Source organism: Neomonachus schauinslandi, chromosome 11 (genome assembly GCF_002201575.2).
Source record: "Neomonachus schauinslandi chromosome 11, ASM220157v2, whole genome shotgun sequence".
In the NCBI taxonomy this organism is placed as follows: domain Eukaryota; kingdom Metazoa; phylum Chordata; class Mammalia; order Carnivora; family Phocidae; genus Neomonachus; species Neomonachus schauinslandi.
The window spans coordinates 24,752,383-24,775,192 of NC_058413.1; the positions used below are offsets into that span (position 1 = coordinate 24,752,383).

General features: G+C 46.7%; 1 protein-coding gene across 1 annotated transcript in view; it reads left to right on the top strand.

Annotated features, from left to right (window-relative positions):
* The first annotated feature begins 9,119 nt into the window (after positions 1-9,119).
* The window catches only part of SLC1A2 (solute carrier family 1 member 2), a 49,124-nt gene continuing 35,433 nt past the window's right edge, over positions 9,120-22,810 (top strand). The window contains exons 1-4 of the mRNA XM_021684742.1: positions 9,120-9,255; positions 11,063-11,215; positions 12,983-13,233; positions 19,218-19,386. Coding sequence (XP_021540417.1) covers positions 9,126-9,255; positions 11,063-11,215; positions 12,983-13,233; positions 19,218-19,386 — 703 coding nt within the window. The 5' untranslated portion in view covers positions 9,120-9,125. The remainder of the gene's footprint in view (positions 9,256-11,062; positions 11,216-12,982; positions 13,234-19,217; positions 19,387-22,810) is intronic.

Here is a 22,810-nt window from a genome sequence, read left to right on the forward strand (position 1 = left end):
GCAATTGTAAGGTGTAACCAAACTGCCCAGGAAGTCCCAGCCACTTGCTGTGCCTGGTCTCTGCCTGGTGCCTGAAGGCTCTGCGGCTAATTAAGCCACTTAGTCAACATCCAGGCTCCTCCCCTGCCAGGCAGGCTAGGAGGGCTCTGCTTGGAAGCTTCAGGGACTAGAAGAAGAACTTGCCATGCCTGAAGGCCAGATTCAGAGCTCTGTTAATTCAGAGTGCTTCCAGAAGAGTCCTTCTGGCAAAGGAAAGAGTGGTCATGCTCTTTGGTAGAAGGACATTTTGGAGGGTCCAGATTTAGAGCTGTTGATTTTGGCAGTTGGGTCCTGGTGCATCTTCCTGTGTCCTCGTCGGTTTCCCCTGAAGGCCTCATTATCTGAGCCCAGATTGGTTCATGGCTTCGTCTTCCCCAGAGGATGCTGGGAGCACTGGGGCCACCATGCCTTGGGCAGGGCAGATGCATTAGAGCTGCTAGCAGGGAAGGGCCAGCCCTGCCTGGTGTCGACCTGCCCCTTCCTGCTACCTATACGTTTTCCTAATGCAGGTCTTCCCTGGGACTAGAACGTGCTTTTTGTTGCCCATTCATTCATTCATTTCATTCATTCAACATGCAAAAATTGAGAGTCTACCACACACCAGGAACCATGCTGGGTGTGAGGGAGACTAAGACAAGGCCATGCCCTCAGAGTTTATGTTCTAGTGGGGAAACAGACTAATCATTGTGGTAAGTAGCTCAAGAGAGGTCAGTGCAGGTCAGCACCAGTAAGCTGCAGAAAAGTCAACCAAGACTTCCTCAGGGAAGTCCTACTTGAATTGAGTTTTGAAGAAGAAATAGAAGTTAGTCTAAGAAGGCTGGGTTGGAGGGGAGGATGGGGAGGACATTTTAGCCCGAGGAAACCGTTTGCTTCTAGGCAAACTGGGCCGAGGGCCAAATTCCCTGTGGCTCAAAACCCAGAATGCATGCCACATGACTTTCCCCATTTCCTGGAGTTGTGTGATGTTTTCAAATGTATTTTTATGTTGTTTGATGAAATGGAAGTGGGTAGCAATTACTTCAGGAGTGACGTGCCTCTGGAGACCGGGCTGGCCGGTGTCCTCCCAGGTCATGGCATAATCTTTATTTTTAGAAGAGGTTCCCAATTTGAGATGATTAAACACCCCACCCCAGTCTCTCTACCCAGGCTGGGAGGGTCACTGTTCCTTGGCATCTTATGTCTGTTTTGGGTGGTGCACCTTTCTGGAAATGGGCAAATCTGTTGTGTTGAGGCCGGCTTAAGTCCCTAACCTTAAGAGGATATCACAAAGGTCCAGAGGTTTTATACTTAAGACTGTATTCCTGATGTTCTTTGAGAGGTTGTCCAGACATTCTACAGTGTAGACGCTTACCGAGTGGGAACTTTCCAGGCCCCCACCCACTCTGGCTCTTCTGGGACTTCCTTTTCATAAAAAGCGCAAGTACCATTTGTCACCGAAACTCAACTCGCTAGAACTTAACTGTAAAGAAACCGTCTTAATGGTCATTTTGCACCATTTTAGGCATTTAAGACAAAGAAGGGGAACTAACACTGAATATCAGTTACATGTTACATTCTCTGTGGTGCTTTCCTAGGTATTATCACATTTTTTTTTAAGATTTATTTATTTATTTGAGAGAGAGAGAATGAGAGAGAGCACATGAGAGGGGGGAGGGTCAGAGGGAGAAGCAGACCCCCTGCCAAGCAGGGAGCCCAATGCGGGACTCGATCCCGGGACTCCAGGATCATGACCTGAGCCGGAAGCAGTCACTTAACCAACTGAGCCACCCAGGTGCCCAGTATTATCACATTGAAGCTCTACACTGAACCAGTGAGTTGGGTGTTGTTGTCCAAGAAAGCAATGCCTTGTCCCAGGCATGGCAGGGAAAGGAGATTTTAACCAAGAACCCCATGGCCATGGAATTATGTAATTGTATTCCATCAAGTCACCTTTTGGTAGCTGCTAATCAGTTGGTGGCTGGTGTTTTAACTTCTCTTTCTGGGAAAAATGGATGTTGTTTCAATTTACCTCTTCAGAATTCTGTCTCCTATAACTTCTTCCTTGCTCCTTGTGTGAGGATACCCAAAAGCCCCAGCTGGCTCTATTTTTGTCATTCATGGCATAACCAGTGGGGGCCCAATAGTTTGGGAAATGGTATGAAGAAATGACTCCTTTCCTGCAGTTTCTCATCCTGAATGTTTCTGTGTGTGAATGAATCTCCAATTCCACGCGAGTTGACTGTGAATGATATAGGTGGTCTCTTAATAAGTTAGGGATGAATTTGGCAATTGGCTGGTTCCAATGCCAGTCCATCTGTTTGACTCCATTCCTGTGGCATTGACCTGCCCACCTCAGAAATCTAAACTGAGACCTGGTCGAGGGGGGATAGGGGATTAAGAAGATGCCTGATTTGTGGTAGCATTAGTAGTTCTACAAAAACATGTTTTTGGAAAGGGAAACATGGAGGTAAGGGAAACATAAAGCAATGGTGGCTGTTTTTATTATTGATGTGTCTCTTGTCTCTCAGTCACATGTCTGCCCCTCCCTGTGGGGACAGACATGAAGCATTTGGGCTGTCCCCTCATGGTTGGTCGATGAAATGATTCATCCCTTGGTAAACTCTAAGCTTCTTCAGTCCTGAATGACCAAAAATGGAGGCTACTGAGGGTGGTGAAGATCCTCTCCCTCCCCCCAAAGAATCACAGAATCTTAGAACATTAAAGAATTTCTAATTCAACCCTCTTATTTTACAGATTAAGAGCCTGGGACCACCGCCCCCCCCCAAAAAAATCAGCCAAAAATGATACCTAAACCCTATTGGTATCTTACACTGAGTTTGTTTTCATTATTCCATACTGCTTTATCTCCTGTCTATTGATCTTAGGCAAGTAGCTTTATATCTATTTTATCCCCCATGCTATTTCTAACACAACCAGGTAGCAACAGGCCTGGAGTTAGAACCCAGACTGCCTGACTTCCCATTTCATTTTGTCTGCAGGTCCAATCCTGTCATGATTTGGGAAAACTGTAAACCATGTTCTTTAGCCAGACCTCTGGATGTCCAGGAAAAAAGGCCATAGAAAAGGAATATTGTTTGTGAAGTCTAAAGTGGTTCACACAGCAGCCCAAAGATCAACAGAAGAAGGGGCTGAGGGAGATTTGGGGTTGTAAACCTTTCGTTTCATTCACGAGGTCTTTGAGGACACAGTGGCTTTTAGAGAGAGTCTGACTTCTTGGTCAGTGAGCATCCTTGACCCTGTTCCAGCAGTTCTTACAGGACCTAGTGAGGGTGGAGGCACTGGCGGGCTGGAAATGCCCCCACTGTCTTAGAGTTCCAGTCCCTTTCATAGCAAAGCTGATGTTCTTTAGGGAGCCGGGGAAATCCCAGATGTGGGGCAATCACAGCTATAATCACCATGTCGTGGTGCTCCGTGCTCAGAGCTGATAGCCCCAGCATTTTCAGCGTTGTTTTCCAAACATGCCAACCACCTGAGGAGAAAGCCCCTCAGCAGGCTCTATTTCTGTTTTTGAGGGTCTGACCTAGGATCCCCCATTAGGGCAATTCCTGGGCATTGTCCCCTCAGGCCCTTGGCCTTGGGCAGCAGAGGGCTGCTTGGTGATGCCCCTTGTAGCTCTCACAGCCTCCAGGCCAAAACACGTCAGTTGCTTTTGGGTTCCCTGGGGAATGTTCTGTTGTCATCTCACCGAGCCAGTGGAGGAGGAAGAGTGTGGTGCCAGATGCAGCAACAGGGAAGTGTGCAGGCAGGAGAGCCGAATCCGACCCCATATCTAATGAGCCTATTCTTAGAGGCTCTTGGCGGAGTGTGGGAAATCGAATGCTAATGAAAAGCAGGTTCTGAGAAGAGCTTAAAGCTCAGCACCAGCCCTATTACATGTTCCCTTTTGGGCCACAGAGGAAGTCTTGTGCGATAAGCTGAGCTCACTGGTGAGACAGCTCTCGCGGATTTGCGTGAGAGGGAACGGGGCAGTGACAGCAAAATGAACAGCCATTGACCTCATTCAGTGAAGTTAAGGCTGAAGGAAATTACAGGCTCATTCTTCCAGTTTCCAGTTATCCAAACAGCTGTCCCATCACATGGCCTTACTTTGTGGGGCCATGGGGAGCGATCCAGCAGTGGTGGTTTACAGAAACGTCCAATATTAAGGAATTGTCTTGCTAAATCTTCCATCCAGGGCACTCGAATAAAAACAGAGGTGGTCAGCGGTGTTGGCCAGCGTCAGGCTGGATGGATTTGGGCTAACCAAGGCACACCTGGGCTTTTATTTATTGTATTTTTTTAAATTTCTTTTTTAAGAAATTTTATTATGTTATGTTAGTCACCACACATTACATCATTTGTTTTTGATGTAGTGTTCCACGATTCATTGTTTGCGTATAACACCCAGTGCTCCATGCAGAACGTGCCTTCTTTAATACCCATCACCAGGCTAACCCATCCTCCTACCCCGCTCCCCTCTAGAACCCTCAGTTTGTTTCTCAGAGTCCATAGTCTCTCATGGTTCGTCTCCTCCTCCGATTTCCCCCCCTTCGTTTTTCCCTTCCTGCTATCTTCTTCTTCTTTTTTTTTTTTTAACATATATTATTTGTTTCAGAGGTACAGGTCTGTGACTCCTCAGTCTTACTATAGCAGCAATGTCCACAATAGCCAAACTATGGAAAGAGCCAAAATGTCCATCAACAGATGAATGGATAAAGAAGATGTGGTGTGTATACACACACACACACACACACACACACACTGGAATATTACGCAGCCATCAAAAAATTGAAATCTTGCCATTTGCAACGACGTGGATGGAACTGGAGGGTGTTATGCTGAGCGAAATAAGCAATCAGAGAAGGACATGTATCAGATGACCTCACTGATACGAGGAATTCTTCATCGCAGGAAACACCTGGGCTTTTAAATTCCTTCTTGCTTGGTTCTGTGTGGACTGCCACAGGCTGTAGGGAGGGAGGATTGGTAAGGGACCAAGGGCACACACTTGCGATAACTTACTGTGTTTATCCAGTGAGCTTGCCCCTGTCGGGTCTTGCCAGGATAGCAAAGGTGTAGGCTCTTGTAACCTTAGCCTTCCTCCGTGGTCCAGCTCACCTGTCTCTGCTTTCAGCAGGGACAGCTGACACTCCTGTCATATTCGCAATGGTAATAGGGTGCAGTGTTACTGGTTTCTGGTTTGGCCTTCATTTGACTCAGTGCCTGTGCTAAAACCCAGCACGTAGATGCCTGGAGTTGCATCTGGTGGGAGCTTCAGGCTCTAGTTTGGATAGACCGGTTTCCAAAGTGTATATATTCCGTTGACCCGGGCAAACTGCATCATGAATTTAGGAGACCCCTCATTCCCTGCAGGTTTTTGTTCTAGTGTCCCTTTGTCACAGAAGCCTTCCCCAGCCAGTTGATGGAGAATAGCACGCCTCCTCCCCACGCGTCCTCCTCCTCCTGCCTGAATGTATCTCCACTTGAGATACATGTGTCCGTTTATTGGTTCTTGCACTAAAATGTGCACTCTGTGAGAGCAAGGGCTTTGCCCGCTCTGTTTATTGTGGTGTCTTTAGCACCTTAAACAATGTGCTATGTTTCTATGTGTCCAGTAGAAATCTGTGGACTAAATGCAAGACTGGAAAGAGGCTTGCTGAAGCGGTATGCTACCGGTCTATCCATAAAAGGGCCTTGTTCCCAGGAGAAAGCAAGGTGCCCTTTGTAGTTGCTTTCTAATTCCTAATTTCTTCAGGCAAACATTCATCCAGCACTTGGAGCCAGGTGTGAAAGATCACAGCCCTGCTCTCCCAGGGTTCTCGGACTGGTGGCGGATGCAGACATTTGCATTAAATCCCTTCTTTAAGATGTAACTCTGGTATCAGCCCTCCTGGGAGCCTTTCTTGACCACTCTTCTTCCCCAAAGCAAGGTTAGGTGCCATTCTTCCCATTTGCATAGCATGCCCTGCAGAGCTTGACCGTGGCCCACATGTAAAGCAGACAAGTGCCGTACAGTGTGCTTTCTGTTTCCCCTTACGAACTCCTGAAGAGCAAGGATTGTACTTTACTCTTTTCTGAGTAGAACAGCTGACATATAGAGCACTCAGTAAGTAGGAGGTATCCTTGTGATTACCGCGGTTACTATGTGCATTCAGTAACCAGCATTCATATAGCTGTGTATGTGTGTAATCTCACTTAAAATATTCTGACGCTATTTAAGGCTTAGAAACAGCTCTGTGTTGTTCTGTAATATGATATAATGTTGTCTTCTGCAGTATTCCCTGTTTCAGGCTCTCCTTGTGTTCTGGTGATGCAGTGATCATTTAGACTGGTGTGGGATCTTTACCAAGAGTTCTTAGGGTTCCTAGATGCAGGCTGGGATCCTGATGTACTTTACAAATCATTCTCTATGTGCAGATATCATGGACTCCTATGAGTCTGGGAGCATTTGTTTCATTTCAAGGGGGGCTGAGGAAGTCACAGAAATCCTCTCAATAAATACATGTGGATTCATGGCCTTTTGGTGCTGTTGCTTTGATGTGGCTTTTGATTTGGGGTTGCAGGGACATTTTGTCATGGCCTGAAAATCAAACCAAGCATCGTGCTCCGCAGGCCCCCAAGCACACTGCTGGACTGTGTACGCGTGTACCTAGTATCTGTGTGTTTTCACTTTGACATGACTGTTTTGATACCTGACACTTTCATTCTATCCTGTGGAACTTTCCAGAACGTTTGGTGTAAATACTTGTTAGTCTCACTTAAATACCAACCATGGGCCCGAGTCTAACTTCGGTGGCGAAATGGCTTCAAATGAAGCAGAAGGCAGGGGATTACAATCTCAAGGGGATGCCAAGCGATAACAAAGGCTGCCTGAGAGATCCCTTCTCTAATTCAGAGACACACATGGCCTCCCTTTTTTGGCCATTTCTTGGTTTAGAGCTTCAGATGACTGGCTGGAGACGTGTTTAAAAATATCAAAAGATCCCAATGGAAACATTGACTTGTGGTCTATCCTTGTTAAAAAAGATCATTTTGATCATTTTCCCCTGTTGTGTCGTCCAAAGAGCCTTCCTGTCTGTCTTGCTTGGTGATTAGAGGAAGTGGGGTTTGTTGCTTGCTGACCAGATTGGCCCTCATCTGCTTGCTGCGAGCAGGCCTGTCCTACTTTCTTTTTAGACAGTCTGAGTGATCATCAGCCACACACATTATCAGCTAGTCAGGGGTTGCCCCAAAACAAACCAGATGAGTAGATAATTAGGTCACTAAGGGGAGACCAAGATGCTTATATTTTGGAGTAATATTTTCAGTTGGGTATTCTAACCAGACCATGAAACATCATTCTTAATTTCATAGGATTTTGGTAGCAAGTGTATTAAGCAGCCTGTTACGAAAAAGTAAGTAGTTGTGTTTGGGTCCCTGGTCTTCAATCTGGGACTCTGGAAGCTAAGCTTGGTGTCTTGTTGGAACGGTGGTGCAAATAGGTAGGTCCCCTGAGTTCCATGTCACCCTTGTCACAAACTTGATGAAGACTGCGTGTCTCCGTGCTCCCTGCATGAAGGCACCACCTGCAAAGGTCTCATGCCAGGCCGCGAACACACGTTATCACGTTCATTTCCATGAGCGAGGCATCAAGGCCTTCTTTCTACATACCACGCAGCTAGCAAGTGATGGAGGCATGATTTGAATCCCAGGTTCCCTCTTTCCAAAACCCACACTATTTCTATTATAACCAGTGATTCCAAACCACTGGCCTGCAGATTGATACTGGTTCCAAAGAAGGCTTTTCCAGTCTGTGGCGAGAAAGTCTGGGTAAGGTTAACACCCTCCCATCTTGAAGGCGTTGCCATTTATTCGGAGACTGTGACCTGTCTTTCTTGGTGTTAAAGACTGCAAAAAATTTGTAATCACATGATGGTGATTGGAAATGGCAGCTAACAAAAGTGTCTTAAGTTGTCAAAGTAAAAAAAAAAAAAAAAAAAAGGCCTTTTATGTCAATCTCCGAGCTTAAATTTGAAATCTTACTGGCCTGGCAAATGGCAAAGTTGGACAAAGAGGTGGTATACGTATTACCCCAACAAGGGTTTCACTGCAGACTCTCCCCACAGCTTGGGTTCCCATGGGGTTTATCTGGAAAAGGGCTAGGCTGTATTGAGGGATGAAGGTGATGATGTGCTTCTTAAAGCCATCCTTCTTTGACGCTGAGGGGCATGACTCGGGCAGCTTAACAGAGTCCGGATAATGCAAATGACCTTTTAAAAACCACAGTAGATTGAATTAAAAAAAAACAAACAAACTAGGTAAACCATCCTTTCCAAAAGAGAGGCAAAGCTTGGCCTACCCACATTTATGACTTTTCTATGACCAGGATGGGGAAAACTTGAGCTCAGAGGCATTTTAATGTAGCATGACTTAGGTCATGACTCTTCTGACCTTAGGTCATTCAGACGTCACCGTTTTGCCATTGATACAAGAATGAAAGAGCTCAGGTTTTAGAGGCAGACATATCTGGGTTTATATCTCCATTTCTTTTAGCCTTGTGACCCTGAGCAAGTTTACTTTCTGGAAGACGGGGCAGGGATTCCTGCCTTCCAGAGTTACCATGGTAGGCAACTCTTAGGGAAAAACCTCACCACTCCTTGTGGTATGCCTTTTTGTTTTTTTTTTTAAGACTTTATTTATTTGAGACAGAGAGATAGAGAAGAGGAGGGACAGAGGGAGAGGGAGAATCAGACTCCCCGCTGAGCAGGGAGCCCGATGCAGGGCTCCATCCCAGGACCCTGGGGTCATGACCTGAGCTGAAGGCAGACGCTTAATGACTGAGCCACCCAGGCATCCCGATCTTTACCATGATGATCCAAGATGGTAGGGATAGACGTGCCTGGCACATGGATGTTCAGTGTGTCCTGGTGTCCTGCTTACAGATAAACTGGAATTCAGAGTACCCTGAGTTGCTCTGGTTTTTATTTTCCTACCAGTGGTTCCAGATACCCCGCTGTGCCTGGGGGAAGCCTGTTTCATCTGCTCTTGCCTGAGCGCCTCCGACTATATCTGGGCGGCACCCAGCAGGCCCTAACCACTCCTTGTGCTCCTATTGCAGTGCCAACAACATGCCCAAGCAGGTGGAGGTACGAATGCATGACAGCCATCTCAGCTCAGAGGAACCGAAGCAGCGGCATCTAGGCTTGCGTCTGTGTGACAAGCTGGGGAAGAATCTCCTGCTCACGCTAACCGTGTTCGGTAGGTGACAGGTGCCGCCCCTCCTCCCTGGCTCTCTCCTGGCTCTTTGGGGAAGCTGGGTCTCACAGCCAGCCCTCCCACTGGAAGGAAGCCTTGTGTCCTCCCTAAGGCCTCCTTTGCCCAGGCATGGCTGCCTTGATGATAAATCTTCCCCTCACCTGCCCCAGCCATGCATTTTCTTCCTTGGGATTCTAGTCGTTCTTACAACTTCCTGTGAGTGTGTTAACGTGCAGATTCCTGGCCCTGCACATGGAGAGCTTGGGCCATCTGCAGTGAGGTCTTGGAATCTGCATCCTAACAAAACTTCTAGGTGATTCCTAAGCAGATGGTCGGCATACCACATTTAGAGGAATACCTGCCTGAAGATAAAGGCAGCAGGTGCTGAAAACCCCACTAAGAGGGCTCCAGAGGTCTAGCCTACAAACACCTCATTACCTTCGATTAGCTTAGCACATTAGCTAATGAGGTCAGGGTGGAAGAGGCTTGTTCCGAAGCCTTGATCTGCTCTGGCTCCATCTCCAAAGTCTGATTCCTCTGCTTCAGACCTCGCCCAGGCTGTGGTTGTCCTTTGGTGTGACTGATGACACAATCTTGGTCTTAGCTTTTCAACCAGGGTTTATTGGAAATGGGGCAAATTGCAGGGTCTTGTAATGACAACCACACCATTTCCTCTCTTGAGCCCTCTTTTTCTTCAGCTCTCTCTTAGGCAACACAAAGGAGCAATGAACAACTCCTCACCTCCAACCCTTTCCCCACTCAGCTCCCTGGCTTCTCCTCCTTTGAGTCCGTCATCTTGGACGTCAGTGGACCAGGGTCAGAACTGCGGGCTTGCCACAGTTCAGTTTACTTAGTGAAAGAAGACAGAGGTGTGGTAGGGGTTTCCGAAGCTTCCTTTGGAATAAAGAAATTTCACTCATCGTAGGTCATCAAGAAGTATGTTTTTCTCTTGTAGAAGTAAAAAAAGATCAGGCTTTTGGCCACAGCCCTCCCTGCACATCCCTGGAGTTAACACCATAGCCCACGGACCTAGGAACTTCTGCCCTTCCTCTCAGCCAGTGGTGCTATGACCTGATTTGTGGTTTCATAAAAGAATCTTTTATGTTGGCTGCCTGTTTGCTGATATCCAGTTTGTCTTGTGGAATCCCCGAGGATGCAAAGTGAAAGGCTCCTGCCAGCAACTCTGCCCAAATTGTTTCCTCCCAAATTACATACTTTTAGAGACGCCCCCTAATCTCCCATAAAAGTCTCCCACAAAAGCAAGTCTCAAGATTATGTAAGAGAACATAGAAGTCAAGGACAAAACTTCTTGAGAATGAGCCATGGGGAAATTGTTGGGAGCCAAAGAAAATAGAAAGAAAAAGGAAACTCACACTAGCTTGGTAAATCAAATGTTCCTCAGTTAGAAAGGGAAGAAATACATTAAGCGCCTTGCCACTGGCCAGGCCTAGGCTGGGGGGTAGGAAGCAATATTTGGTACTATGGATTATTTCTGCTGACGATCTCTGACGGTACAAGTGAACAGTATCCTCAAAGAAGTTAGTCAAGTCACCATATATCTTCCTCATAAAGCCTTGAGAAGGCTCTCCTTGACCCTCCCAGAGTTGCTTGTTAGACTAGTTGGAGGTACACCAATATTCTCTCACCAGTCATTAAAATCAACTTTACTTATCCAATGGTATTTTCGTTACATGTTATTCATCATCCAATAATGGGGAGGTATGAGAAAGGTCATGTCACTGAACCTCTAGAGCTATTCATTTGACTCAGGCAAAACAGAAATTCAGATATTTCCCCCTCTCCCTTCTAGGTGTCATCCTGGGGGCAGTGTGTGGAGGGCTTCTTCGCTTGGCATCTCCTCTCCACCCTGATGTGGTCATGTTAATAGCCTTCCCAGGGGACATACTCATGAGGATGCTAAAAATGCTCATCCTCCCTCTCATCATCTCCAGCTTAATCACAGGTGAGACCACCTCTCTGGAGCCTGGCCCAGATCATACTCTTGCTCTGGTTTGTGGACTGACCATCGAATCTCAATCTGGTTGAATGAATGAATGTGATTGTCTGTGTCATTTTCTTTCAGAGCCTTGGTTGTCCTGTCTTTCAAATGGGGATTATCAATCCTAAAAAAAGTATTGCATCTGTTGGTCACTCTGACCATCTGTCTGTCTAGCAATAAAAGATGAAAAGGAAACACATGTTAAAAATGATGATAAACGATAGAGATTTTAATTTTGAATGTATACTTTTCTCATTTTCCAAGTTATACTTTGTTCAGATACTGATAAATAAAAGTAACAGGTAGAAAAGGAAATTTTCTCTTAACTATTTAACTGGGTATAGAGGGAAGTGGGTATGAAAAATAAAATAAAGCCTAGATATGAAACCCTTTGAGGTTTTTGGAAGAAAAGCTCCCTTAATGTGTAGATCATGTTCACTTGTTTTGGGCTGAAAGAATTGTTTTATTTGAAAGAATATTTTTGCTTCTATGGGCTTATACTGGCAGTTTTTTCCTTACCAAATGATATTGCTCAAATAGGGTATAAATTGATGTAGTTTAGAGACTGAACTCTGAGTTAAGGATGAAAGCTAAGCTTTGATTGATATTTGGGTGCCATCGGGGTGACCTTAAGAAAGCCGTCCCTCTGAACTGTCCCCCTTATAAAGGAAGTGAGGCTCTGGAAACATCAAGAGATTCAGATGCTAAGCCAGGTTGTTCTAGAGTCTCATCTCTGGTCAACCAGTGAGCCTGGTGAATGCAAGGTCTCATCATTCAGCCCCAGACTGAGCGACACTGTACTTTCACCTTAAAGGCTCCTTTGCAAACCAGAGAAAATGTTCTCCATGCCTGCTTAACAGTCCTTAGACTGGGCAAACTGGCCAGGAAACTGAGCATCTGTTGGCCAGAATCCGACTTTAGGTAAGGAGAAGTGGCTCATATATGGGTCAGCTCAATTCAGGAAAGCTTACAACAATGACTTCCTCCCCCACAGCAAGTGCTACAATGTCTCTGTCTAGTAAAAGCAGAAACTGAAACCAGGAAGTAGAAAAATTGAAGAAACAACTGGGAAAAAACCCAGTGAAGGTAGGAGTTTTTGTGACTTGGCTTGGAATTTCCTTTAACAATCACAGGACCTCCCAGAGTATAGACAAAGTCCCACCTTTGTGTTCTCTAGTGTCTGCACTAGGTTGGAAAATGTGGGTCTTCACCATGCTTCACCTCGGAGGAATGAGGGCTGTGCTAGATCACTATGCTAGACTCTTGATATCAATCACCAGACCTACTGGCTTCTCATTTTTTAATTGAGGACATTAAAAAAAAAAAAAAGTAGAAACCAGCAGGTACTAGCACCAAAACTTCATAAAGAAAGGATATCTTAATACCAAATAAGTGGGAAGGACATCATCTCAGAATTAAAAATGGAATATATTCAACTTGAACTCACTATTGCGGACTGATGAAAACTAGTCACCGATCAGTTTATAAACTCTGAACAAGCGAGATCAGGTTTATAAACTTTGAACAAGAGATCGTCAACTCTCCCCAGTTCTCTAGAATCTAAAAAAAAAAAATAGAACTGTAAACTGTAGGATTGAAATCTTTAGTAGGAGGAGGTTTAATCAACCATGAATGCATCTGAGTAATACAAAGCCATGTTATAGGTATGCAGAGATGCGCAGTTAATGGAGACATCACAGGATTAATCCTTCCAATGTCTTTTCAATCCAGGGTTGTCGGGCCTGGATGCTAAAGCCAGTGGGCGCTTAGGCACAAGAGCCATGGTCTATTACATGTCTACAACCATCATTGCTGCCGTGCTGGGGGTCATCCTGGTCTTGGCTATCCACCCGGGGAACCCCAAACTCAAGAAGCAGCTGGGGCCCGGGAAGAAGAATGATGAAGTGTCCAGCCTGGATGCCTTCCTGGACCTTATTCGAAATCTCTTTCCTGAAAACCTGGTCCAAGCCTGTTTTCAACAGGTAACCCAAAGTTCCTATGCTCTTGCCCTCCAGCCTCCTAAGTTATCAGGATAATAACTTGGAGAGTGTTTCAGTGAACCAGCCCTGGGGAGCAGTTTTCTTATATTTAATTATCTCTCTCAAGCTTGTATGAGATGATTTGGAGCAGGATTTGGGGATTAAAGTCGTGGGTTTTTTTTGTTTTGTTTTTGTTTTTTCGTTATTAACCTTCCTTCTTTTTTTTTTCCAGCTCACTTAGCATCTCTTTGCTCTGGGATTCCCCTTTCTTGCCTTTTTTTTTTCCCCCCTGTTACCTCTTTCCTTATTTTTTGGTTCCCCTCTGTGTGCTGTCCAAGGGCACATTTTTATCACTTTTGCCCACAACCCTCTAGAGTGCCCAGGGGGTCTCAGTAGTGGTAGCATAGCAAAACCTCATGGGGTAGATTTAAAAAATACACATGCCCTACAGAATCAGAATGTCTAGTGTGGGCCCAGGGAGTGGGTATTTTCAAATTGTGGAAGTAATACATGAGGGTTGTAAAAAGTTTAAACAGTGTAGATGCACCTAAGGAGTCAAGTCCTCACTTCCCTTCCCTAGAACTAGTCATGTTGGGAATTTTGTTTCCTTCCACATATATAGTATGCATGTGTGCATGATCTTTTTTTAAAGATTTATTTATTTATTTATTTTAGAGCGAGAGAGAGAGCAGGAGAGAGTGTGTGAGCATGGGGAGGGGCAGAGGGGGAGAGAGACCCCAGCAGACTCTGTGCTCAGCTCAGAGCCTGATGTGGGGCTCAATCTCACAACCCTGAGATCATGACCTGAGCCCAAACCAAGAGTCAGACACTCAACCAACTGCCCCGCATGTGTGCATAATCTTAAAAAAAGAAAAAAGTTCAACCCAAGGGGTATTGCATTACACATACCACGTTGCACTTGTTTTTCATTTAACAGGGCTCCGGCATCATCTCTCTCTCTTTTCATGATTGTGTAGTATATCTAAAAAATAAATTCTTGGACGCTAATGTCTTCCCAAAGAGTTTTGTATTTCAGATTTGCTGGATGTTGCAAAATGGCTCTACAAAAGTTTGTATTAATGTACACTCCTACCAACTGCATACAGGCAGATCAATTTTTTAAAGCCTTATGATTTTAAAAAATGGATGATTCTAATGAGTGGAACCACTGAGAGAGCTGCTGAGGCCCTACTCACCAGCCTGTTGTCTAGACCCAAGGTCGTTAGGTTAGAATATACTCCAGTTCCCATTAGTCCGGGTAGGAAGTCACCTAGAACCAAAGAACCTGCTCCAGCCATTTGCAGGGCATCACAGAAGAACGAACTTAGGAAACAGGCTGCCTGGAGGAAAAGTTTGCATTCCCAGCTGCCCCCAAAATGCTGTTGCCAACCATTGCTGAGCCCGAATGACTCTGGGTTAGGATATGTTCTCTGATTTCCAGTGCCACTTTGCTGGCCCTTATAGCACGGAGTCATGTTAAAGAAAAGCGTTTCATGGATAAAGAAGATGTGTGTGTGTGTAAGTGTATATATACTTATATACTTGTGTATATATACTGTGTATATATACACAATGGAATATTACTCAGCCATCAAAAAGAGTAAGATCTCACCATTTACAACAACATGGTTGGACCCAGAGGGTATGATGTTAAGTGAAATCAGTCAGTCAGAGAAAGACAAATACCATATGATTTCACTTGTAGATGCAACCTAAAAACCAGGACAAATGAATAAACAATAAACAAACAAAAAGCAGAAGCAGTCTTATAAATACAGAGAACAAACTGATGGTTGGCAGATGGAAGGGGGTGGGGGATGGACAAAACAAGCAAAGGGGGGTGGGAGACACAGCTTCCGGTGATGGGATGAGCAAGTCACAGGGAGGAAAGGTACAGCGGAGGGAATATAGTCAATGCTACTGTAGTAGTATTGGGTGGAGACGGAGGGCAGCTTCACTTGGGCTGAGCAGGGCATAATGTATCAACTTGTCCGATCACTATGTTGTATGCCTGAAATTAATGTAATCTTGTGGGTCAGCTATACTTCAATAAAAAAATAAAAATAAAAAAAAATAAAAAATAATAAAGAGCAAAACAAAAAGGCTCCAATGAAAAAATAATAATAACAAAAATAAAGGAAACCATTTCAGCCGGGGAGGTTGGTTGGGGAGGGAAGAGCAGCAGGCCGGGGAGGGGTGCTTCCTGCTGCTCCCTCAGTAGAGCGTGCTTGCCCCCCTTGCCAGCCCACTTTTAAAGATGCATTTGCCTGCTCTGGGGAGATGGACACAACCGGGAGTCCAGTCTACTGTTAACATTTTGAAAAGAGCACTCTGGAAGTGTAGCTGTGGAAATGGGGATGGGGGGATCAGGGCCTCCTTCTTGGGCCCCGTTGTGCCCATGCTCCATACAAGGAGACCCCTTCATCCCAGTCAGCGAGGCAGGACTGAAGCAGGCAGGCACCTGGAGCCGTTGCTCTGGTCTGCGGTGAGCCGTGCTCACACATGTGTCGCCATGCTCACCCTCGGTGACCTGTCTGGTCAAAAGGCAGTCTCGGCATGGAGCTACCCACGGCGGGGCCACTGGGGGCTGAGCCATTCCCTGCCCTGCCCCGCCCCCACCCTGGACCCACCCCTCTGCTGGCAACATTCATGAGGCGTGAACCCTTAGTCCCCCAGCGAAGCCCAGTGTCATTGTCCCTTTGAGTTAGGACAATCAGGAAAAATTGTGTAGAATCTTATTTTTATTTATTTATTTATTTTTAAAGATTTTATTTATTTATTTGACAGAGAGAGACACAGCGAGAGAGGGAACACAAGCAGGGAGAGTGGGAGAGGGAGAAGCAGGCTTCCCGAGGAGCAGGGAGCCCGATGCGGGGCTCGATCCTAGGACCCCGGGACCATGACCTAAGCCGAAGGCAGACGCTCAACCAAATGAGCCACCCAGGCATCCCAGAATCTTACTTTTTTAAAAAAGATTTATTTATTTATTTTAGAGAGCGAGAGATAGAGAACAGGAGCAGGAGGGGCAGAGGGAGAGGGAAAGGGAATCTAAAGCAGACTCCCACGCTGAGAGGGGGGACTGACACGTGGCTCCATCTCACGATCGTGAGATCATGACCTGAGCCTTACCCAGCTGCTCAGGGTAAGGGAGCATGCGGATTCCTTAAGCTGGACTCCAGGCAGCCTAGAGGAAAGGGGTCTTAAACTAGGAGCAATCCATGGGCTCAGGGGGACCTTGAAGATGGCTCAGAGAGAGGGAATCCTTGTACGGTGACATCGCATTACCAGAGAGAAAGGGTGCCCAGGAGGTGCCTTCCATGCCCTTGGGATGCAGCTGAACGTGACAAGAAGAAGCCTGTCTTGGCTGGGGGTGGGGGTGGGGGGCACACTTCATGACCAGGGTTAGACACAGGGATGGAAAGAGGAAAGTGTACGTCCCCAGAGCAAAGGCTGCCTTTCCCCAGGCGGTAGGCCCCGTGTCTTACAGAGCAGGGAGGTGAACCAGGCTGAGGTTTCCAGGAGAGCAACGGGCTGTAAGGTGTGGCCTGACCACATGCCATCAAACCCAGTGATAGGGATCACATGGGTCTTCTCTTCCGGCGAATCCAGTGATTTGTGTTTGCTCGTCCATTCTGTATTTTTGAGCACCTCTTGGGTGCCAGGCTGTCTGTGGTGCACAGGACACCACAGGCAATGAGACCGTCTGGGTCCCTGCTCAGTGGAACTTACATTCAGGGGGTGGGGGACACAGACCAGAACAAACATCAGGTAAATACACAAGCTATTTAAAAAGTTAAGATAAGTGCGCTCTGAGCGCTGGAGGCAGGACGATGGGCTCTGCAGTAACTGGGAGAGACGCCTGAGCTGAAACAGTGAGGGAAGGGCTGAGCTGGGTGGAAGACTGGGGGCGGAGCCTGCTGAGGACTGGGGGCGGAGCCTGCCAAACGGAGGTGCCTCCAGAGAGAAGGAAGGCCAATGTGTGGGAGGTAGAGTGAGCTGGGGGAAGCAAAGCCCAGCTCAGGCAGGACCAGGTAGGTAGGTAAGGGTCAGACTCGGGTACTTACTCTAAGAGAGTTTTAGGCAGGGAGACAACTGTTTTTCTATTTTCTGAATGCAGACAGAGCTCTGGGTAGCTAGACATACCTGACGTTTGCAGGTAGACTAGAAGTGGGGTGGGAATGGCAGTGAGCAGGCTTTTGCAGGTTCTAAGGTGAGAGACCCTGGTGGCTTGGACTCGGGTAGACTGGAGTTGGCACCTAGATGGCATTGTCCAACCCAAATAGGCTTGGATCAAGAATTCAGGCAGAAACCAGGCCTGTGTTCCAGTATCCCTATCAACTTGCCTGCAACTTAAGCCATTGGCCCGTGCTGTTTGGAAGCTGATTTTGGAGTCAAACATTACTCATTTTGAATCCTGCTTCAGCAACTAGCTAGCTGTCTGCCCTGCAGTTAGTTAGCCATGTGAGCCTTGAGGGGCTATGGTTGACAGAAGAGATGATAGATGTCAAACATGAAGCACCTGGCTGCCCACCTGATCCTGAGAGCCACCATTTATTTACCACCATGGCCATTAGTCTTTTGAACTCAAGCCTTGGCTTCTTTAGCATTCCCAGGACAGGTCCACAGCTGGCTTCTAGTCCTCCCATTTCCCCTGGGAACGTGACTCTGTTGCTCACAGAAGCTTCCCTTCTGATCATTCCTGTGTTCTTTCTTCATGCCAATGTTGTGCAGACCAAGAGGGCCATGAGCTTCCTGTTCTCCCCTTGCACACTCAGCCTGAGCTTCTTCCCTCCCTGCACAGGTGCAGGTGGTCAGGTTAAAACAGAGCACCTCCTCCTTCTCTCCCACTTTGGATAGCTGGCCAGTTTGGCATTGCTCACTGTTAGGCTCAGCCACAGTGGATTGGATCCATGGAGCCTAGGGAGTGGAAGAATTCAGTGGTACTCAGGCCCTCTGAGTTCAAGTCCCAGCCCTGCCAAGAGCTCTATGTTGATTGACAAGTCATTTGAGTTCCCCTCTTCTTCCATATCTATTCAGGGTTCAGCCATCCGTTGCCTACTACATACCAGCACTGACATTCTAGGATTCTGCATGAGTTCTATTTTAATGCCCTTGGAGGTATTGTTTCTCTGGGCTCTGATGTGAATTTTCACAGCACTGTGCTTGCAGGGTGCCTGGCACCTTTAAAAATAAAATGGGTGTCACAGATGTCGAGGAATAGCATGAGAGTTTCTTGAGGGCCATTTGCACAGAGATGCTTGGGAAACATTGAGCAAGGCTTGGCATCACTGCCTAGAAGGAGTGGGGGTCTTCTCTCCTTACACTTTGATCTGAAATATAAGCCAACATCCCTGTCATGGCAGCTGTTGGCGTCTAGTACATCTGGTGACCGGATGGAGATGTCCAGCAGAACATGACTCTGGAAGGAGCCCAAATGAGAATCGGTCTGTGAACACTCTGCCTACCTGCCAGACAGGTACCAGGCAGGAAGGAGCAAAACAGGTGGACCATGAGGCATCACCTGATCCCTGCGAAGACCCTCACTCTCCTACTCTTGACCAGATCCTGGGCCCCTCCCAAGAGGCAAGAAGGGTCATCCAACTGGTTTCACAATTATGAAGAGCCTCCATGTTGGATGCTGGATGTTGTCTCCAAGATGCAGGGCTACCGTCATAGGAATATAAGGAGTAGATGTCTGTCCCCCACCTTGAAGTTTGTGTCCTGTTACTGGATCACACTACATTACAAACGAAAGTTATAAATCCTGTAATTATCATGTGATGAGGACAATCGTTTCCCACTGTATTTATGCAATAAAACATCACTTTGTTAAACACAGACATATCAAATATTCCCCAACTTTTGTAACCTTGTTTTGACATTTCTTAATTATTTTGTTAACATACTGGGAACTTTTAAAAACGTGATAGTGGCTAGGCTTTGGGCGACCAAGCCTCTCATGTTTCTGTTTCCCCCCACTCCATTAGATACAAACGGTGACCAAGAAAGTCTTGGTGGCACCTCCGTCAGATGAGGAGGGCAATGCCACCAATGCTGTCATCTCCTTGTTGAACGAGACTGTGATGGAGGCACCTGAGGAAGCGAAGGTGGTTATCAAGAAGGGCCTGGAGTTCAAGGACGGCATGAATGTCTTAGGTAGGCAACCTGGTGTACACCTCAGTGGGGGGATGATGGCCTGCCCTCCCTGCCTCTCGGCGCCTCAGCAGCCCTGCCTCCCTTCTCAGAAAACCCGTCGCTGCTGTTCTGTAGGTGAGCAGGAGGCTCTCTCTAGAGAGCAATCTGAGGGTCATGAAGACAGGTAGTTGGGAGATTAAGGAAGAGGGAGAGAGCGAGCAGGACCACGAGGGGACATGGCAGCAAGGGGTCAGTTATGGGAAAAGAGAGGGGACTAACATTCATTGGGCACATTCCCTGACTCTCTGTGTGGTGTTGGCAAGTCTCTTTCTCTGTCCATTTCGTGAAATTACACATCCAATTTTTTCATTTTTTAAGCTTTTATTCTATTTTAATTTTTGAGCTGCCCTTGGGTGTTAATGCTGTGCTAGGCACAGGGGCAGCCCACCCCGGCTTTCACAGTCTTTAAACAAATACAATGCTATCAGGAGTGTAAAGTGTTGGTGTTGGTGCCAAAAAGGAGCTTATCCAAAGGAGATTACCTTGTTTAATTTTTGGGGATTCCGATGAGCCCTTTTCCCCTAGCATGGAGCCTTCCTAGCCTTCCATGGCTTTGGGTCTTTGGCTCGGCAGGTAGACCAGGTTTGGATCCTTTATGGACCACTCACTGGTGATCTGACCATGGCCAAGTTGCTCCACTTCTCAAGCTTCATTTGTAAAGTGGGGATGGATTGCATTTCTCTTGTAGATCATTCTGAGTATTAAATGAGATTGCACCTGTGGGGCACAGTGGCCTAGGCTGCGTGCTCTGTTGGTGCAAGCTACGGTCGCTATCCAAGGTGGATGGAGAGCGGAGGAGCTCAATAAGAAAACAGCCCGCAGAGGATGCAGACTCCCATCATGTGGGTGACTCCCGTTTGCTCAGTTTACTCCCCATCCATTCCCTGGGGCCACTCTCCAACAGAGCCCACACCCACTGTTACACTGATGTCCCCTACACAAGAAAGAAGGACATTTGGCCCTAAGCTTGGAGAAACAAGGAAGCTGGGCAGGAGAAATAGATTGATCCCTGCAAGCAAGATTTCTAAGGATTTGAAGGAGAGCTGGTTAGAAGGGGATCAGCTCAATGGTCCTTCCACTTTGCCATCTAGGAGATCAAATTCCCTTGTCTCCTTAGTATGGTTGTCAGATAAAGTACTGGATGCCCAGTTAAGGGTGAATTCCAGATGAACAAATGATTTTTTTTTAGTGTAGGGTATGTCCCAAATATTGCACGGGACATACTTATACTAAAATAAAACACATTCATTGTTTATCTGAAATTCACATTTTAACTGGGTATCCTGTTTGTTTGTTTGTTTTAAACTGGATAACCTGACACCTACCTTATGCAGAATGGTTGAGAGAGAGGCAGAGAAGAAGGATTGTCGAGGCACTGAAAAGCAGAAGCTTCAGTGAGGGATCTTCTTAGTTTGGCCTGGCAGGAAACAGGTTGAGTAAGTGAGAGGGTGGGAGGAGATAAGCTGACTGGTTTGGCAGGCAATGGAAGATCAGTAGATACTGCTGACAGTCAGTATGTGGTGACAGGGGAAGGAGAGAGGACAAAGTGGGTGAGTTCCTCTGAGGAGAGCTTGTAAATATCCTCAGCATCCACCCCAGATCTACCCCTCTTCGCCCACTGCCCAGATATGTGTGAACCTTTCAGGACCTTCCCAACCATACTCTGTCCCAGAAGCCCCATGGTCAAAGTGAACCCACAGTCTTCTACATACTCTGGAGGAGGTTAAGGCCATGAGTAATGAGGCCAAAACTTTGGGGTGAATCATTCGGAAGACTTCCATGGTCCGTTTCCAGATTCTTAGTGGATTCTGGGAAGTCATGTTGACCCTGGGCTACACTGGGGAGTTTCAACACAGCTCACTACTCTCTCAGCCCCAATGACCAAGTCTAAGGGGGCTTTGTTCAAGCAAAATGCCCCAGTTCCAATAAGTGATTGTAGTGAGGCAACATTGACAGGGGGAAATGACATGGAAGCTGGACATGGGTGGGCAGCTGCAGATTGAGCTCTGGAAAGCCAAAGGAAGTTAAACTGTTGAGAAACTTCCCATGTACAAATCCCTTGGTCTTCTAAGGGTGGAGAAAGTGGCTTTTTTTCCCCCCACTTTGGAAAGTCCCAATGGTCAAGTATTGCAATAAGTGAAGATAAAACTTTGGCTCTGGCCTCCTTCTTGAAGCACTCATTTCTCTCCCCAGTAACCTCCAGACTGCTTCTGAGCTCTACTAACCCCAACCATTAAATCAATTCCTGGAAGAGTTTGCTCCTTCCAACGTCTCTCTCATAGTGATAGGTGTGGCCCAGTTTCTGCTGCTGACCCTGGAAGGGGATCTTTTTTATGCCAGCTTTTTGAGACATTGAGACCTTGAGAGTTTTCTCTTAAAATCTCCAAATGGAATTAACTAGGTAATACTAGCTCTTCTCAGCCAGAATGTTCACAGATTATTTCTCACCACACACCTAGCAAACTCCTCTCCATGGGCTTGAGAGTAGGGCTTGGGAATAGCCTGAATTTGGTTCCATACATGATGGCAGAGCTAGGCCACTCTTCCCTGGTCACTAATTTTCACTAAGCCTCTGTCTCTATGGCCAATAACTCACTTGTAAGGCACTTGCCAGTCTTTCTGGCTGAGAGCTGAAAAGGAGAAATATTCACTACCAGGGATTAAAAATCCTGAGTGCAGGTGCTGGGTTCTTTTTGCCAAAGAGAGAGAGGGTCCAGTGAAGGATAGTTGTACAATCTGAGTTGGTGTGGGGAAGTGAGTGGTTTTGGGGGAGCTAAGAAAAGGGTAAAGTTAGAGGTTAAGAGAGAAAGAATTCCTCCCTAAGAGAATCAAATCATCATGCTATAATTTGCCCAGAATAACTCAAGACTCTAGCCATAAGTAGACCCAATAGGAAACCGGATGTAATAGAGAGGACTGGCAATTAGGCCTGCCAAACTGGGTTAGGGCAGGTGTAGGGAAGAGGAAGGAAGGAGAGGGTATAGAAGATGGGCCATACTGCATTTCAGAGAAAATGTCAGATGGGCAAGCAAGGTCCTGTGGCCAGGGGCACAGTAGCATTGATTGACAGTTCATGCAAGTAGTCAGAATTGGAGTCCCCGGATTGGCAGTCATGGGTCAGGAGTGGGGTAGGGGCACATAGTGATTGGTAATCAGAAATCTAGACAGGCAATAATGGGGATGTGTGTAAGCCATGTAGTGGCCCAGTCCCTGGGTGGGCCTCATGAGACTTCAGGCTGGGGGTGAGACTCTGAGGGCAAGAATGGGAAGGAATGGTAGGGGGAGAGGATCTTCTGGGGAGAGAGAAGCCAGGCCCAGCTTGGAGGAACCAAAGTATATAGCAGCTTTCCAGGACAGGTACTCAGATGGAGGGAATGAGGCAAAG